The sequence below is a fragment of the Miscanthus floridulus genome, chromosome 16 (assembly GCF_019320115.1).
Source record: "Miscanthus floridulus cultivar M001 chromosome 16, ASM1932011v1, whole genome shotgun sequence".
Taxonomy (NCBI): Eukaryota; Viridiplantae; Streptophyta; class Magnoliopsida; order Poales; family Poaceae; genus Miscanthus; species Miscanthus floridulus.
Window position 1 is genome coordinate 93,860,328 of NC_089595.1, and position 2,939 is coordinate 93,863,266.

The 2,939-nt window shown below is 58.1% G+C and overlaps 1 protein-coding gene across 1 annotated transcript; it reads left to right on the forward strand.

Annotated features, from left to right (window-relative positions):
• Positions 1-224: 224 nt before the first annotated feature.
• On the forward strand, positions 225-1,555 carry LOC136512656 (protein G1-like7). Its single transcript, XM_066506620.1, has one exon. It carries the CDS (start codon positions 474-476, stop codon positions 1,176-1,178), a length of 705 nt encoding a protein of 234 aa, XP_066362717.1. The 5' UTR covers positions 225-473; the 3' UTR covers positions 1,179-1,555.
• Positions 1,556-2,939: the final 1,384 nt, after the last annotated feature.

Sequence of the window (2,939 nt, forward strand, 5' to 3'; positions counted from 1 at the left end):
GGCCGGCCGTACGCGGTGATCCCATGAATCCCCCCAACCTACGCCGCGTACGTACCCACGTCCGTCCCCGACGCCTCTCCGCCGAGGATCGAAGTGAGAGAGAGAGAGAGAGAGACGCGGAAGGAACGGAATTGTGTTCTGGGCGGGGGGCCACCACGTGAATATGGCCGCCGGCCCCCACCCTCCACGCGCCTCCGCCTATTGCCATCACGCCTCCGTCCCGGCCCCTTCACTTCACTCGACTCCCTAGTATAGCAGGCCAGCAGGCGGCGGCAGCAGCAGCAGCAGCGTCGTTCAGTTCACCTCCCTTTCTCCACTCCACTCCCCCCGCCCCGCATCCCATCGCGACCAAACCCCGCGACCGCCCCGGGCGGTGCGCGTCTCCACTGATCCGCACGATCGCGCGCTAGCTCGCCCGCGCCCCGGCCCCGGCCGGCCGGGTGAGCAGCAGGCCAGCAGCTGCGTCGGCGTGCATGGATTCCTCGGGGCCAGCCGCGGGGCCGTCGTCCTCGGCGGCGAGGGGCGGCGACGACGACGCACACGCGCCGCAGCAGCAGGTCCAGCCGCTGGCTCAGGCGCAGCCGCAGCCGCAGGCCGCTGCCCCGCCCCAGCCGCCGCCGCAGCAGCATCTCAGCAGGTACGAGTCGCAGAAGCGGCGGGACTGGAACACGTTCCTGCAGTACCTGGGGAACCACCGGCCGCCGCTCACGCTGGCGCGGTGCAGCGGCGCGCACGTCATCGAGTTCCTCAAGTACCTGGACCAGTTCGGCAAGACCAAGGTGCACGCCGCCGGGTGCGCCTACTTCGGCCAGCCTAACCCGCCGGCGCCGTGCCCGTGCCCGCTACGCCAGGCCTGGGGCTCCCTCGACGCGCTCATCGGCCGCCTGCGCGCCGCGTACGAGGAGAGCGGCCACGCGCCGGAGTCCAACCCCTTCGCGGCGCGCGCCGTGCGGATCTACCTCCGCGACGTCCGCGACGCGCAGGCCAAGGCAAGGGGCATACCCTACGAGAAGAAGAGCCGCAAGCGCAAGCAGCCGGCGGCCTCAGGGGAGGCGTCGTCGTCTTCGGCCGCGGCAGCAGCAGCACGGGAGGCTGCTGCCGCCGGGAGCGCCGGTGACGGGTCCAGTGGCAGCGCGGCGGCGGCGAAAGCTGCACCGACCACCGGCCAGGGAAGCTAGCGCCACTACTGCTACTGCTGCTGCACCAACCAGCACATCCCGAGTATAGTAGAATCACTTTTGCAAACCATGTCTATTTGCTTCTGTACGTCTCGCTATACCTCGAGCTTTAATTTGCAACATTTGAGCTATATTTCTTCTGTCATTTGGTTTCAGAATCGTTCTTGCTCTTTACAAACCGCCTCTCTCCTCTTTCCTTTTTTTCCCTTTTCTTTGCTGGATTTCTTCCTGCTCTCTACTTGAGCCATTTTATTTCACTATGCTGAATTAGCCGGCTACTATAGGTCAGTCATAGTCAGTTATAATAATACATGGCAATTGGCTTGTAGTATCCAGGATCGGAGGAAGTGAATTAATATATATAGGTCTTGTACTCTTGTTTTGCTTGCCCATGTCTCTCTCATGCATACCCATATGGTGACATAAAAGAGCAAGATTTCTTTGAGGCTAATTGCAAACTAGCTTGAGATCTTCATGTATATGTTTGAGCACAGGATTTATATATCCATCCATCTAGCTAGCTTGTTTGACCGACTACTATTTCTCTATAGTTCTTGCTACATACGGAGCAGATCGATAGTTACATAAATAAACATGCATGCAGTGTTGAGATGCAGTACAAAGTACTCACCCCATGCATCCTACTTAACTCTGCTGTTGTGCTTATACTGTGCAAACAATAGGTGCAAATTTAAGGCTTGCATCAATGGTGTGTGCCCTCAGTTGCAAAGCTTTAGGTAGCAACGCTGCTGAATCCACATCCATCCACACTGCCAGCAATTAATTCTATCCCAAAAATATCCAAGTCCTCTCGTTAGCTAGCCTGCATCTGCATGCATTTCTACCTTAACACATGCTCATCAGCTCACTTGACAGTAGCTAGAGTCAGTAGGATAAGGCGGTTGGTTGGCGTTGATGATGGAGTCGCCATGGCCAGAAGCCCAGAAGTACGGGTCGGAGCTTGCTGCTGCCAAGTGGCGGCCATGCACGCAGGGGTCGATCAGTTCTCAGCACGCTGGGGTGGTGGACCGTGGGGCGTGTGTGCCCTCCTGGCTGCTGGCGCCTGGCGGCGGCGTTGTACGTGAGCGGAGGAGTGGTCTTAAATAAAACAGCGCGAGCTCGGATGGATCAGAGGAAGATCTGCGAGGCACTGCTGGTCCCCCGCCCGATTGGACTGCATATGCTGCTGGCTGCCGAGTCAGCTGCATGCTTCTCCTCCGTTTTTTTCCCAGATTATTAAATTTTCAGATGAGCACGTAAAGACATTTACAACTGACGAGGTAGAGAAGAAGAAAACCTACAGATCCGAGCATTAAGAATTCAAGATGCATATGCATCTTCTCTCTCTGTCCCTCTCTCTTAGGCCGATCGCATTCCCGATCTATCTCATTCCTGCAGCCCTTTTCCGCTTGCCGTTCTCAGCTCGACTATTATTCCCCTCCCCGGTCTGGTGCAGCCATGTTTCTTTGTCGAGGAAGAAAGAGATCGAGTGACGGAGCCGAGAGAGGAAAGAAGAAGAACAGTAGCTGGCCTTTTTTCCCCTCCCTGACTGACTCCCCTGTGACTTTCTCACGGGCGCGGTGGGCCAAGCCAGCAGCAGCGCCGGCCCCCACGCTATGCTAGCCCTTCCTGGTGCCTGATGCGAGGAAAAGGAAGCTAATGAATCGCTCCCCTTGTCTTTTGCATGCACGCATGGCCCTACCCCTCATCAGCAGCCGCCGTCGGCCGGCCTCTCTGATCAGCTAGCTCCGGCTCGATCGC

Bases quoted from the DNA above. Each gene is read 5' to 3' on its own strand.
- LOC136512656 (XM_066506620.1), top strand. From the start codon at position 474: ATGGATTCCTCGGGGCCAGCCGCGGGGCCGTCGTCCTCGGCGGCGAGG.